The sequence below is a fragment of the Oryctolagus cuniculus genome, chromosome X (assembly GCF_964237555.1).
Source record: "Oryctolagus cuniculus chromosome X, mOryCun1.1, whole genome shotgun sequence".
Lineage (NCBI taxonomy): Eukaryota > Metazoa > Chordata > Mammalia > Lagomorpha > Leporidae > Oryctolagus > Oryctolagus cuniculus.
Genome location: NC_091453.1, coordinates 73,809,108 through 73,823,442, shown reverse-complemented (window position 1 = coordinate 73,823,442; position 14,335 = coordinate 73,809,108). Strand labels below are relative to the sequence as shown.

General features: G+C 44.4%; 1 protein-coding gene across 2 annotated transcripts in view; it reads right to left on the bottom strand.

Moving 5' to 3' along the window:
• LOC100353812 (A-kinase anchor protein 17B) overlaps positions 1-14,335 on the bottom strand; it is a 39,666-nt gene that overhangs the window by 8,529 nt on the left and 16,802 nt on the right. Inside the window, exons 3-5 of one of the 2 annotated variants that reach the window (XM_051827340.2) lie at positions 8,296-9,064; positions 2,912-3,042; positions 1,175-1,442 (exon numbers count right to left, since the gene is read on the bottom strand). In XM_051827340.2, the coding sequence (XP_051683300.1) occupies positions 1,175-1,442; positions 2,912-3,042; positions 8,296-9,048 (1,152 nt within the window). In that variant the 5' untranslated portion in view covers positions 9,049-9,064. The remainder of the gene's footprint in view (positions 1-1,174; positions 1,443-2,911; positions 3,043-8,295; positions 9,065-14,335) is intronic. The other variant, XM_070067100.1, reaches the window with a different exon arrangement.

The following is a 14,335-nucleotide window of genomic DNA, read 5'->3' as shown; positions in this document are numbered from 1 at the left end:
AGGATAGAGTTCTTGGCTCTTGCCTTTGACCTGGCCCAGCCCTAGTTGTTGCAGGCATTTGGGGAGTGAAGCAGCAAATAGAAAATCTCTGTCTATATCCCTCTCTAATAACATTTTTTTTAAAAAAAGAAACAAGGTGGCAAGTAGCAAATGTGGCCATGACCATGCTTCTACGTGCAGTCATATACCTTGCACAACTGCAAAACAGGTGAAAGGTGCGGCTCCCAGCCCTACCTTGCTGGGAGGATTTTTACTGAGTACCCACAGAGACCTGACACACCTCAGAGCACAGTTCCTATCCATTACCTGATCATGTAATTGGCATAAGTATTAATGGGGCCAAGAATTAGATATCACAGTCATTTAAAGAGATATATTCTTTAAAAGTAGTCACTCTTGGCAGTCATTAAACCAAAAAAGATCCAGCTAGCCTTATAATAAATGTAAATGTGGGATCCTTTTGATCTTGATTTCACCAAGTGTGATTGTCCACACTGATAAGAAACAGGCCAAGATGGCAAATATGTACAGAAGTAACTCTATAGAATACTAATAGCATTCAGTCTTCATACTTCAAACTGACTAAATAATTTTCAATTCACACTTTGGGAGCCTTGTGGCATTCCATTCAGGATATCTGCTGAGTCTCTATCTTGAAGTGCTCAGGAACGAGAAGAGATTCCTCTCAAAAAGGAAACTCTCCAAACAAAACAGTTGCTTTGTGAGGCGAGAAATCCCATACCAAATAGTTTAAGACTAGACTAACATGAGCCTGCTGCAACGCTCAAGGCTCTGGCTTCTCATCCAAGCCTCATGCAGATGAATGGATAGTTAATGGAGAACAACATATCTCTCAGCCACACCATTCATTTCTCTTTGGCAGTTTCCCGCTAACATTCATTAGGAACTTAGAAAAGGAAAATAGCTAAATTGTTCCAAGTGACCCGGCCCTGGAGTTCAGAAACATGAATTTTGTGTGCTGGATGGTGGAGTTGAGACCCAACTCCTTTAGCAAAGGTGTGGATATCCATGCTGTAAGTCCACAATTGGGGTTCTTAGAGACCAGCCTATTTAAAACAAACCCCAGTAAATGCCACGAGTCTTTCACGGAGTCAGTTTGCCATAGACCGCTGCTTAAATGCAAAGGTTGTGTCTCAGAAAGGTTAGTACCTACCAAGATTGAAGAACAATTGGGAAATAGCCTTACTGAAATTTTCCTCAGGAGTACCCGTAGCAACCGCAGGGCCTCAGCCTGCCTCTGAGCCAGCAGGTACTTCCTCTCCTCCCACTCCTCGGAAGAGTCCAGCTCCTGAGGCACCTTAGCTTTGGCTTTGTCCTTTTGTTTCCTGTGCCGGTGTCTGTCCCTCTCCTTCAGGGCTCGCCTCCTGACCCTGGCCTTCTTCCTCTTTTCCTGGGCTTTCCTCTCCTCGTCTTTTCTTTTTCTGTACAATGATTAAGATTAAACCATTCAGAAGGTATCTATTAGGTAGTTGATCTCTCCCAACCGGGGGAAGACAGATCATTCCGGCTTCCAAGAATCTACCACTGCTAGCCCCAGGGCCTATGACAACTTATGCGAAACAGAAACAACACCAAACACTGTTAAGCATCAGTCAAGGGAGAAAGACATAATTTTGCTGGTCAAATAGACATATGTAAAGAAGCCCTTTTGAAGAGTACAGTGTCCAAAAAAAAAGGTTACAGAATTCAGAGGGGCTCTCAAACTTTAAAAAGGAACTACAGGATCCAGGTTTCACAGTAATGATTTCATTTGTCTTGCCATCAGAACCTTCTGTGGGATGGTTTCACATAAGCAAGAAAAAAAAAAGATAAATCAAGGAATCCAGAAACCTTTACAGTGAGAACTGGTCCTTGGCACATATCGCTTAACACAGCATACTCTCATGAAAACATACTGGCTTACAGGAATATGGGCTCTTTTTATACTGATGTTTTCTGAAAGTTCAAACTGTTTCAGTTAGGCCCTTCTGGAGACATGGACAATGCGAGAGCAGGGGCAATTACTTGATCCAGGACTTAGCCAACATTGTCTACATTGGATGTTCATCCTGGAATTGGGAGGGAGGTGCGGGGAAGGGGAGGGTGATCTTTTTCTTGAGTAGGCTCAACTCCAGCCAGGCTTTCAGATGTGACCTCAAGTGGCTCCTGTTACCCCACCGGCCAAAACAACGAGGGGCATATGGAAGCTCATTGTTTCCTTGTTTGAATGCTGGAACACACATGCACAAGGAAGGGCCAGGAAAGAAAATTGGTTTCCAGAACCCTGGAGTTCTGGCCCATCTGTACCTTCTTAGCAAACCTTTGGCAATCCACTGGCCCCTTCCTGACTCAAGCTCCTAAACTGGGAAATAGTCAACTCAAAGAAATAAAAATGAAAGCACAGTAAGAAATTAGGACAAGAAGAAAGTGGTCCTAACCCATGTTTTCTTGCCTCTGGGTTAGTTTGATTATTGACTGTTTCATAGAAGAAATTCTTTTCCAGGCCTACCTTTTTAAAATTCTAAATTAGTAGGCTAGGTAATATTGGTAAATCATTAGGGAAATTGGTAATTTCTTTTTCACTTAATAGGCAAGTATTTTTACTGTTAAAGTTCTGGCTTCTGAAATCATTTTTCCCCCACACATCTTAATCTGACCAGCCCCATTATTTCTCATTACTTGTTCTCCCTAAGGAATGTATTTTTTTGAAGTCTCTTATTTTCAGTTTTGTTTGGCGCTTTGGGTTATGTAACAGCACAGTTGAAAGACTGTGTTCAGGGCAGTTTTCCTGTCTGCATCAATACCTGCCCCCTCCCCACCTCACGGTTAGCTATCAAGTCTAGCCAGTCAGCCAAAAGGATTAATTCATGAATCAAAAGAAAAAAACCTTCATTAAAGTTGGTCTGCTCACCTTTCAGCCACTTCCTCTTCTCTTTTCTTTTCTTTTTTTCTTTCTTCCTCCAGCTCCTGTAATTTTAGCCTTTCCTGATTTCTCCTCCTTATAGCTCCTTCACTGAAGTGTTTGGTTGTGTCAAACATAACCTGTCCCCAAACAATTCAAAGTTTCATTAGAAATGCTTGCTGGCTGGCTGTGCATGTCCCAGGCCAGAGAGGCAAAGCTAAGATGGTACATGGCCACTCACACCCAGATGAATTCAAAATGTCCTCTCTGCAGCCAGTACCCACGCTGTTTTACTGCCTCTCAGACACCAGCCAAATAGTACTCGAGGTGCAAAGATTTTCTTCAGCCAAACACTTGACTAATGATATCACATGACGCATTACCTTAAGTTTATACAATTTCAGGGGCTAATGTTGTGGTGTAGTGGGCTAATCGCCACCTATGACACCGGCATCCCATATGGGAGCCAGTTTGAATTCCAGCTGCTCCACTTCTAATGTGGCTCCTGCTAATGCTCCTGGGAAAGCAGCAGGAGATGGCCCAAGTGCTTGGGCCCCTGCACCTGTGTGGGAGACCCAGAAGAAGTTCCTGGCTCCTGGCTTCGGATTGGCACAGTTCCAGCCATTGCTGCCAATTGGGGAGTGAACCAGCGGATGGAAGACTTCTCTCTCTGTCTGTCTCTCCTTCTCTCTATGTGTAACTCTGACTTTCAAATAAATAAATAAATCTTTAAAAAAAAAAAAACTGCCGGGGGGCCGACATTTGGAGCAGCAGTTTAGATAGCACTTGGGATGCCCACATCCTATATTAGAGTGCCTGAGTTCAAGTGCCAGCTCCACTCTTGATTCCAGTGTCATGCTAATGCACACCCTGGGAGGCAACAAGTGATGGCTCAAAGACTTGGATCTCTGCCATCCCTGTGGTAAACCCAGGTTGAGTTCCAGGCTCCTGGCTTCAGCCTGGCCTGGCTATGGCTGTTGTGGGCATTTGGGGAGTGAACCAGCAGTGGAAGTCCTTTGTCTCTCTGCCTTTTAAATAAAATAAAACTAAATTCATTAAATATTTAAAAATCTTGAGAAGCTTAGCTTACATATGATCACAGGCAGTATCGCAGTGCCATTTATAGCCACAGATTGAGAAATGAGAGTATGCAACCTCTGGTTTGTTTTAAAAGGTCATCTGAGTTAATGTTGTTTTAATCACCAAAGACAAAAATAATCAAAAAACTGTGTCCTGGGAGTTGAGGGGAAGCAAAGATGGAAAAAAAAGAAAAAGAAAAAGAAAAACTGACCTAATAAGATACAATAGGTGACAATTCATGATTTATTTATTTATTTTTATTTATTTGAGAGGTAGAGTTACAGACAGTGAGAGAGAGAGACAGAGAGAAAGGTCTTCCTTTCGTTGGTTCACCCCCCAAATGGCCGCTACGGACAGAGCTGTGCCAATCCAAAGCCAGGAGCCAGGTGCTTCTTCCTGGTCTCCCACGTGGGTGCAGGGCCCAAGCACCTGGGCCATCCTCCACTGCCCTCCTAGGCCACAGCAGAGAGCTAAACTGGAAGAGGAGCAACCAGGACTAGAACCCGGCACCCATATAGGATGCAGGTGCCTCAGGTGGAGGATTAACCAAGTGAGCCACAGCGCCGGCCACACAATTCATGATTATTAAATTCCCTTTCAAATCTTGAGATAAAGTGAAAGTCAGATTGAGGCACTACAAAACAGATTGGCTGGGGGGAGGGGCAAAGAGGAAGCAAAAGCAGCTATTTAGATATGCATGAGAACAGTGAGGAACACGTTTGTGACAATGGTTACCTTTGAACGGACCAAAGGGACTGTAACAGAGAAGGGTACATGGAAAGGAAGTGGCATCTCCTCTTCCTGATAGTGTTCTATATTTTAAGCTCCCAGTGGTATCTGGGTGGTTGCTAGAGTGTTTTCTTGATCTTTTGTCTGACTGGATGGCTCATCATATAAAAATACATATTTTAGTGTAAGTACCCACACACACACATGCACACAAACACAAACACAATCACACACTGGGAACTCAAAAGTCTAAATTCACACTAAAGGATATGGTTGCATTTTTTCCACTGCTGAGTTAAGTCCTCAAGGAAGAAATGATGAAAGCATGCAGATATCAGTGAGGTGACCTGCCTGAGTAGACTGATTCTGAAAGTAAAAGATCCAAGTTGGTTAGGATTATGTTCTTTTTTTTTATTTGACAGGTAGTTATAGACATTGAGAGAGACAGAGAGAAAGGTCTTCCTTCCGTTGGTTCACTCCCCAAATGGCCTCTATGGCCGGTGCTGCACCGATCCAAAGCCAGGAGCCAGGTGCTTCTTCCTGGTCTCCCATGAGGGTGCAGGGCCCAAGGACCTGGGCCATCCTCCACTGCCCTCCCAGGCCACAGCAGAGAGTGGACTGGAAAAGGAGCAACCAGGACTAGAACCCGGCACCTATATGGGATGCTGGTGCCACAGGAGGAGGATTAACCAAGTGATCCATGGTGCCAGCCCCAGGATTATGTTCTAATAGTCTTCATGGGGTCGGCGTTGTGGTGTACTAGGTAAAGTCGCCACCTGCTGTGCCGGCATCCCATATAGGCACTGGTTCTAGTCCTGGCTGCTCCAATTCCAATCCAGCTCTCTGCTATAGATTGGGAAAGCAGTAGAAGATGGCCCAAGTCCTTGGGTTCTTGTGCTGTACACCCCTGGAGCTGTGCTCCAGGCTCCTGGCTTCGAATTGGCCCAGTTCCAGCCATTTCAGCCATTTGGGGAGAGAACCATTTTATGGAAGAATGCTCCCTTGTGGGGAGCAACTGGGAGCAACTCGGACTAGACTAAGTTACTGGAATTAAGACTTATTCTATGCATCTGCTTTCCCACAATATGGCGCTGAGAAGGGAAACAGCTTCTACACAGCTGCCTCCAGTTCAACCAATAAACTGTGGGACCTGCTCCTGATTGGAGGAGAGCAGCATACTCGGCGTGTGGGTAGCAGAGTTGGGATTGGTGGAAGAGGACTATAAAGGAGGAGAGAGATGGCATGCACCAGGAACATCTAAGGGGAACACCTGTGCAGCCCCCGAGAGAGCCGGCCGGCGGTGTGCTGCTCCCCCGCGGAAGTGGGGAATGTGGCAGGGGGAACCGCCCTTCCACGGAGGTGGAAGGGACGGTAGCCAACCCGGGAAGGACCAGCAGCCAACCTGGGAAGGACCAGCAGCCAACCCGGGAAGGACCAGCAGCAAACCCGGGGAGGGCCGAGCAGACGAAAGAACAGCGCAGGGTCCTGTGTCGTTCCTCCACGAAGACGGGGAGCGACACTCCCTCTCTCTGCCTCTACCTCTCTGTAACTCTGCCTTTCAAATAAATAAATCTTTATTTAAAAAAAATAGTTTTAATGATGGATGTCCTCAAAATATATATGTGCCACCCTAGGAATAAAGGGGGAATAAACTGCTCTCCTTGTGATTTCAAATGGCATGTCTCTGTCTCTGTCTCTCTCACCCACTCTATAACTTGTCAAATATAACAAGCATATGAGATAGTTTCATGGGTTTAGTTCCATAAAGAATCCATTAAGAAGTTGAGGTGAGCTCCACAATGTAACAACCATCACTTTTAAAATCACAACTGGGAGTGAGCATTTAGCCTAGTGGTTAAGATACTTATGTCCAGAGCCAGCATTGTGGCGTAGCAGGTAAAGCCGCTGCCTGCAACGCTGACATCCCATATGGGCACAGCTTCATGTCCTGGCTGCTCTGCTTCCAACCCAGCTTCCTGCAGTGGAGGATGGCCAGAGTGCTTGGGCCCCAGCACCCAAGTGGGAGACCTGGAAGAAGCTCCCGGCTTTAGCCTGGCCCAGCCTCAGCCATTGTGGCCATTTGGGGAGTGAACCAGTGGATGGATGATCTGTCTGTATATCTTAAAAAAGGAAGGGAAAGGGAGGGAAGGGGACGGGAGGGGAGGGGCGGGGAGGAGAGGAAAAAAGGTGCTGATTTCCTATATCAGCACGCCTGGGTTCAATTCCTGCCTCCAGCTTCCTACTAAGGCAGACCGTGGGAGGCAGCAGGTGATGGCTTAAGTGACTGCGTTCCTGCCATCTGTATGGGAAATATGGATTGTGTTCCTGGCTCCTGGCTCCTGGCTTCGGATTGGCACAGCTCTGGCCATTGCAGCCATCTGGGGAGTGAACCAGTGGATGAAAGACCTCTCTGTCTCTGTAACTCTTTCAAATAAATAAATCATATATATATATACATACATACATACACACACACACATATATATATATATAGGGGCTGGCATTGTGGTGCAGCAGGTTAAACCCTGCTGGGGACACCCGCATCCCATTATTAGAGCGCCTGGTTTAGCCCCAGCTAGTTCCAGTTTCAGATACAGCTTCTTGCCCAGTGTACCTGGGAGGCAGTGGATGATGGCCCAAGGCTTGGGCCGCCACCACCCACATGGGAGATCTGGATGGAGCTTTCAGCTCCTGATTTTGGTATGGCCTAGCTCCGGCTGTTGCAGACATTTGAGAAGTGAACCAGTGGATGTATGTGTGTTTCTCCATCTCTCTGTGTCACTCTGCCTTTCAAGTAAAGTAAATACATCTTTAAAAATAAATAAATAAAATGGCACCTGGAAGCATGCACCACAGCAAAAGACTGCATGTTAAAATCAAGATCATTATTCTTGCTAAACATCCATGAGGGCATTTCAAAAAGTCCATGGAAAAATGGAGTGAAAAGATAAGGTTGTTTCAGTGAAAAATTTTTGAAAATCATATGTAGTTTTTTTCATAACACACATTTTCTATCAACTTGTGGAAAACCCCTAATAATCATGGATTTCAAAACTTTTTGCACCAGGGCTGGTGCTGTGGCATAGTAAGTTAAGCCTCTGCCTGTGGCGCCAGTTCCAGTCCTGGCTGCTCCACTTTCGATCCAGCTCCCGGCTAATGGCCTGGGAAGACAGTGGAGGATGACCCAAGTTCTTGGGCCCCTAAAGCCTCATGGGAGACCGGGAAGAAGCTCCTGGCTGCTGGCTCCTGGCTCCATATTGGCCCAGCTCCAGCTGTTGTGGCCATCTGGGGAGTGAACCAGCAAATGGAAGACTTCTCTCTCTCTCTGTAACTCTGCCTCTCAAATAATCTTTTTAAAAAAAAGAAAAATTTTTTGCATCAATATAACCTTATCTTTCTTTTTCCACAAACTTTTTAAAATACCCACATATTTATTAATGACACACACAAACACACATCCTTACATTAGCTATTGATCAGACCCCGGTGGGATCTGGGAAAATTAATTCTAGATGTTTCCTTCCAGCTTTTGCTCAGTATCACATGAACAATGGGAGGCAAAAGAAACAGCGGCCACTTCTTACCTTAATGTTACAAGCAAGAGCTTTCCCATCATCTCCTTTAAGCATCAGCTTCATTCCTCGAAGGGACTCCATGGCTTTTAGAAAGTCAGTTGATTCTTGATACTGTATAAAGGCTTCAAACGTCTGCAGGCCAAAGCTAAAACCCCCGAAGTTCCCACCAGTCATCACTTCTCTGTAGGGGTCAAGCATTGGGATATCCACATTCTTGATCTTCCCAAAACTTTCAAAGACTACCCGGAGGATCTCTTCACATGGCTTCTCCCCACTGGAGCCTTTAGGCGCAAACCACTTACAGGGCAAGCCTTCGAAGTATATGGAATCTGGGCTCTTATCATGGTCCTGCTCTTCAGCGCCATCACTCAGGGAGGCCTCTTTTTCCTTGGGGAAATGTTCCCACTCTCCCTGGGCATCAGTAGCCACAACTTTTAAGTCTGTTTTCAAACCATTTAACTTGATGATCTTCCCATGTAATTTGGACTTCAGGATCTGAACCAAACTTCGGGTTTCAGCCTCACCCTCAAATCGGATAAAGTCCTTTGTACTCTTGGACAGCCGAACTGTGGTGAACTGGTCAGGGCAAATCAGGCTTTTTAGCTGGTCAAGAACTTCCCAGTTAGAGAAGGGCCTCCCAGGTTCTATACTCTCAGGCAGCAAAACATTGATCATGAGTTTTGCTATGGGCTTGAGATAGAGGTGCTGAGCTGCACAGAGCTCTGTTGCCTCAGAGTTATCATACACCACTGTAACCGTCATGGTGTCTTCAGACTACCTTAGGGGGTGAAAGAGAAAATGTTATGGAGCACATCACAGACCTGCGTTGTGAAGTAGCGCTAACATTGCAGGACTGAGCTCAAATTGATGGGGGAAAGTATGCTGTGGATACAATGAAAGTAACCCCTTACAACTTCTAGAACTAATATGCAATTACAGTAAGGTTGCAAGAAACAAGAGTAATACAAAAAAGTCAACAGCTTTCCTATACTTCAGCGATGAACAGGGGAATTGGAAATCTAAACTATGATATCATTTTCATTAGCACCCAAAACAATTAAATACTTGGGTAAAAATATCTAACAAAATATAAACCAGCTCTATATGAGGAAAATCACAAAACTCTGATGAAAGACATCAAAGAACTAAATACGTGGTCCATGGGTAGAAGACTCAGAGTGTCAGTTCTTTCTAATTTGATCTATAGATTCAGTGCAATCCTAATCAAAATCTTTCAAGTTATTTTGTGGTTATCAACAAACTGATTCTAAAGTTTGTATGGAGAGGCAAAAGATGCAGAGTTAAGCCGGCGCCGCGGCTCACTAGGCTAATCCTCCGCCTAGCGGCGCCGGCACACCGGGTTCTAGTCCTGGTCGGGGCGCCGGATTCTGTCCCGGTTGCCCCTCTTCCAGGCCAGCCCTCTGCTGTGGCCCGGGAGTGCAGTGGAGGATGGCCCAGGTGCTTGGGCCCTGCACCCCATGGGAGACCAGGAAAAGCACCTGGCTCCTGGCTCCTGCCATCGGATCAGCGCGGTGCGCCGGCCGCATTGCGCTGGCCGCGGCGGCCATTGGAGGGTGAACCAACGGCAAAGGAAGACCTTTCTCTCTGTCTCTCTCTCTCACTGTCCACTCTGCCTGTCAAAAAAAAAAAAAAAAAAGATGCAGAGTTATCAATTAAATAGTGAAGGAATACTGGAATACTGACACTAACCATCTTCAAGATTTATTATAAAGCTACCATAATCAAGATAGTGTGGCACTGGCAAAAGAATAGATACAAATAGATTCACATAAACACAGTCAATTGATCTTTAGAAAAAGGAGCAAAGACAATACCATGGCATAGATAGCCTTGTCAACAAATGGTACTGGAACAGTTGGACATCTGCGTGATATTTGGGTATGGTAATGGCTTTTTAACTGCAACATTAAAGGCAAGATCCACGAAAGAAATAACGAATATGCTGAATTTTGTTAAAATTTAAAATTTTTCTGTTCTGAAATCGTCTCTAAAATTTTCTGCTTTAAAATCTCCTGCTCTGAAAAACATTGTCAAGACAATGAAAGTCACAGGCTGGGAGAAAATATTTGCAAAGTACATCAGATGCAGACTGTTATACAAAAGATACAAAGAACTCTTAGGACATGACAATAAGAGTATAATCTGATTTGAAAATGGGTCAAATATTTAGACAGTGAACAAGTGGAAAGAAGATACCTCTGTCTCTTTCTCTTGCTGCCTTTCAAATAAAAATAATTAAATAAAAATGGGCCAAAGACCTTGGCATATATTTCCCCAAAGAAGATATGCAGATGGAACAAAGCATATGAAAGATGCTCTGCAGTGTAAGTCAATAAGGACATTAAAATTAAAACAACCAAGGCCAGCACCGCGGCTCAATAGGCTAATCCTCTGCCTCCAGTGCCAGTACCCTGGGTTCTAGTCCCGGTCGGGGCGCTGGATTCTGTCCCGGTTGCCCCTCTTCCAGACCAGCTCTCTGCTGTGGCCAGGGAGTGCAGTAGAGGATGGCCCAAGTCCTTGGGCCCTGCACCCCATGGGAGACCAGGAGAAGCACCTGGCTCCTGGCTTCGGATCAGCGCGGTGCACTGGCCGCAGTGCGCCGGCCGCGGCAGCCATTAGAGGGTGAACCAACAGCAAAAGGAAGACCTTTCTCTCTGTCTCTCTCACTGTCCACACTGCCTGTCAAAAAAAATTTTTAAAAATTAAAAAAAAAGATACCACTGTACACCCAAATGATAGTGAAGATGATATGCTAGAGAAACTCTCATTCATTGCTTGTGGGAACGCAAAATGGTACAGCCACTTTGCAAGACAGCACAGTGGTTTCTTACAAAACTAAACAGACTCTTGTCACATAATCTAGCAATCACATTCCTTGGTATTTACCCGAAGAAAAAACTATGTCCACACAAAACCCTGCACACGACATTTATAGCGACTTTATTCACAATTACCAAAACTTGGAAGCAACCAAAATGTCCTTCAGTAGGTGAATGAATAAATAATTTGTGGTAAATCCAGACAATAGAATACTCTTCTATCATTTTTTAAAAATGATCCATAATGTCATAAAAAACTTAATGCACATTGTTGAAATGCATAAGTGGAAGAAGCCAATCTGAAAGCTACATCCTGTGTAATTCCAACCATATGACATTCTGAAAAAAGGCAAAACTATGAAGATAGTGAAACCATCAGTGGTTGTCAGGAGTTAGAGGAGAGAGAGGAATGAAAACAGTGAGCACAAGGGATTTTTTAGGGCAATGACACTATTATATACGATACTATGGTAGGTACATGTCATTATACATTTGTTCAAATTCATAGACTATTCCACACCAAGCGTGAGCCCTGGTGTACACTATATACTCTGGGTGACAGCAATGTGTCAGTGTAGGTTCATCTGTTGTAACAAATGTACCACTCTGGTGGGGAATGTTGATAAAGGGAGAGCTATGACTCTGTAGGTGTAGGAGGCAAATGGGAATTCTCTGCCTCCTGCTCTGTGACCTAAACTTCTCTATAAAGAATTAAGTCTATTAAAATAATATCTAACATTTATTTGATAACATTTGTTTAATGTGTTTTAAGAGTTTTCAGGCATTGTATCTCAGTTTGCTTAACCATAGAGACAATAGGATTTCTGGGAGGATTAAATGAGCAATGTTAGATGAAATCTTTAGAACAGTGTTTAGCACACAGGAAATTCTCAGTAGAAATTTTCAATAAACTATGACTATTACTTGTCAATGGTGATGATATTACTTTATCTCATTTGATTCATGAAGCAACCACGAGTACATATTCCCATGTCTGCTTTATTGATGGGGAAATTGAGACAGATTCAGAGGAATTAAATGATTTATCCATCTATTAAAACACCAAGATTCCAAGTCTTCAGTGTATTGTCTGGTTTATCTCATCTGTGAAGTCCCACAAAAACTTGCTGGTGAAACAGAGGAAAGGTAATGAATGTGCACCCAACAAATAGTTCTACCCCGTGAACCTGATTTAGCGTCCTTTGTCCAGGGAGGTTCCCAAGTCTTAAATGGAAAGATTTTTTTTTTTTTTGACAGGAAGAGTGGACAGTGAGAGAGAGAGACAGAGAGAAAGGTCTTCCTTTGCCGTTGGTTCACCCTCCAATGGCCGCTGCGGCCGGCATACTGCAGGGGTGCAGGGCCCAAGCACTTGGGCCATCCTCCACTGCACTCCCTGGCCACAGCAGAGAGCTGGCCTGGAAGAGGGGCAACCGGGACAGAATCCGGTGCCCCGACCGGGACTAGAACCTGGTGTGCCGGCGCCGCAAGGTGGAGGATTAGCCTAGTGAGCCGCGGCGCCGGCTAAGATCTAATCTTATTCTTCCTATCTACGGATGTAAATTGATCACTACATTCAAGTGAAGAGTAGACAACATCTTCAAGTAAGTGGCAAAGTGAAATTGCCCTTACTTTGGGAATGGAAAAGCCTCAAAACGTGAGCACGGTTTCCATATTAGCTGGCATTTCATAATAGCAGACTCTTTTAAATTGCCTCAAAGTGAATAAGATCATTAATGCTTGGAATTAAGGATATCAGCTTTTATTTGCAGATTTCAAATAGCACTCCCAACTAAGGAGTGGATGCATTCAGACCCTATGTTACTAGTTTCTCATTTAATATCAACTTTAGGGAAACACAGACCCAAAAATATATGGCTAGATAATGGAAATTCTGGCACAAATTTACTATTAAATGTTGATTAACTTTATAGACACACAATTCTTTAATAACTTTCCCTGAAAGACAATCCAAGTCAACTTATTTAGAAGAAAAGGTTTGTACAAACTGATTTTATAAAAGGTCAGCAAAAGTAGTATCTAAGATCTTAGGTTCTAGAAATCCTTATGATAGCAACATTGAACTGGAACAATATGAAAAGAACCATGTTTCCTTTCTCCAAAAGCATTATCCAAATAGTGAAATGAAGGAGAGGAGGGATCCACTTAGTACACTGCAGATCAATATTAAGTTCATTCAGGAGAACAACTAATTTGATATTCAAATAGGATACACTGAAATCTAGAATTTATTTATAGTCAAAAGGCACAAATTTATACAACTTAAAGAAACAGCTTCTGGCCGGCGCTGCAGCTCACTAGGCTAATCCTCCACCTGCAGCGCTGGTACCCCGGGGTTCTAGTCCTGGTCGGGGCACCGGATTCTGTCCCGGTTGCTCCTCTTCCAGTCCAGCTCTCTGCTGTGGCCTGGGAAGGCAGTGGAGGATGGCCCAAGTGCTTGGGCCCTGCACCTGCATGGGAGACCAGGAGGAAGCACCTGGCTCCTGGCTAGCACACTAGCCGTAGCGGCCATTTGCGGGGGTGAACCAACGGAAGGAAGACTTTTTTCTCTGTCTCTTTCTCTCTCTCACTAACTCTGCCTGAAAAGAAAGGAAGGAAGGAAGGAAGGAAGGAAGGAAGGAAGGAAGGAAGGAAGGAAGGAAGGAAGGAGAGAGAGAGAGAAAGAAAGAAAGAAAGAACGAACGAGCGAACGAGCGAAAGAAAGAGCGAAAGAAAGAGCTTTTTAAAACCATTCCAGGGGCTGGTCTTGTGGCATAGTGGTAAAGTCACTGCCTGCAACACCAGCATCCCATATGGGTGGTTCATGTCCCAGATGCTCCACTTCCAATCCAGTTCCCTGCTAATAAGCCTGGGAAAAAAGCAGAAGATGACCTGTATTTGGGCCCCTGCCACCTACATGGGAGACCCAGATGAAGATCCTAGCTCCTAGCTTCAGCCTGGCCCAGCCCTGGTTATTGTGTGCATTTGGGAAGTGAACGAGCCGATGGAAGATCTATCTGTCTGCCTGCCTGCCTCTCTCTCTGTAACTCTGACCTTCAAATAAATAAAGAAATCTTTAGAAAAACAATCCAGAAAAAAATACACCTAAAATAGAGTTATTCACTTCAAAGTAATCAGGTTTGTCAAGCTCTCTGCATTTATTCCAATGATACTGCCTTTTTTTAAACATTGTAGGATGCTTCTTTTAGACT